This window comes from Bombus impatiens, unplaced genomic scaffold (genome assembly GCF_000188095.3).
Source record: "Bombus impatiens unplaced genomic scaffold, BIMP_2.2 scf_0058, whole genome shotgun sequence".
Lineage (NCBI taxonomy): Eukaryota > Metazoa > Arthropoda > Insecta > Hymenoptera > Apidae > Bombus > Bombus impatiens.
The window spans coordinates 202499-203792 of record NT_176477.1 but is presented as its reverse complement, the minus strand read 5'-3'; the positions used below and the strand labels follow the sequence as shown (position 1 = coordinate 203792).

The 1294-nt window shown below is 54.6% G+C and overlaps 1 protein-coding gene across 1 annotated transcript in view; it reads right to left on the bottom strand.

Moving 5' to 3' along the window:
* The window catches only part of LOC100741846 (netrin-1-like), a 107902-nt gene extending 107126 nt beyond the window's left edge, over positions 1–776 (bottom strand). Inside the window, 2 exon segments of the mRNA XM_003485438.4 lie at positions 1–8; positions 11–776. The exon segment at positions 1–8 is cut by the window's left edge and continues 156 nt beyond it. Of these exon segments, the coding sequence (XP_003485486.2) occupies positions 1–8; positions 11–694 (692 nt within the window). The 5' untranslated portion in view covers positions 695–776.
* Between the last annotated feature and the right edge of the window lie 518 nt (positions 777–1294).

Here is a 1294-nt window from a genome sequence, read left to right as displayed (position 1 = left end):
CGGGCGCGAGGCCGTTACCACCGGTATATCGATGACTGTCGGTGCATCTGGCCTCTTGCTCGTTCGCCTTTGTGATGGTGGCGCGATTCGGTCTGCCGTATACTCGCCGACACTGAGACGAATAGAACTGGAACGGTTGCCACGTCTTCCCGTAGTCCATCGATTTGTAAATCGCGATCGAGTCCGGCTTGGCCGCTTTTGGACAGAATTGCAGGCTGACGTAGGTCAGTTCGTATTTCTTTCCTAGAGAGAGGGTCAAGGTCACATTGTCTGGCGGTGCGGAGAAACTCTGGGAGGTGACAAGAGGCTCGCTTCGCCAGCAGGTCACGTTGTTGGGGTTGCTCACATCCGTGAGGTAGCTCGCAGGAAATCGACGTCGCGGCGTGCTGTCGTCGCAGATGTGGCACTGACCTATACCCGTGCTACCACCCGGCTGTTCGATCACGTCGCAGTACCTCGTGGGCCCGCCGCTTCCACAGGTCGACGAAGCCTCCACCGCCGCTCCAAATGCCGCGTTCACAAAATTCGGGATGCATCGACGCGGTCTGTCCTCGTCGTAGCACGGGTCCGACGGATGTTGTTGGCTCGGGAATGTCTTCGCGTAGATCTCGCTACCCGCCAATGCGTTCCCGCAATCGAACAGAATCACTCCGCAGACGATTCCCAACAATCGTGCCTTTGCTCCACTCTTCATCTTCGTTGAGTTTGTTCGCGCGCGATACGACTTCTCTCTCTCTCTCTCTCTTTCTCTCTCTCTCTCTTTCTCTCTCTCTCTCTTTTACTCTCTCTTACTCTCTCTTACACGCCTCCTTCCCTTCTCTTCCCTTCCCTTCCCCGCCCCTCACCCTCCCCCACAGCCCCTTGCTGTGTCACCTACGCACAAACCGTCCTTGTCTCGTTCGGCGATTATTTCCTCGCTCTGTTCTTCTCTCGGGTAAAGCGACACCGTTCGAGTTTTCGATCCTACCGAGTTTCGAATCGTCGATCCTACGCTTCTCTCCTGCTCGTCATATCGACCGATCGATTAAACTTTCACGATCAGAGTGTCGATGCCCACCACGAAGCCGCTCGCTTCGATTTTTCTTCCTGTTCGCATTATACCGGAGGGCTGGCGAAAACAAAAGCGGTCCCGCTTGCGAACCACACGCGTTCCCTCCTTCAGGACTAGACTAGAAGATCTTCGATTCGAATTTCGTCGCGATAGCGATCGCGATTTCGAAACGAATTTTTCCAATGTTCGTTCAACAAGGACGATTCGACACAGGCTAACCAGCTTCGATATATTTCATCGAGC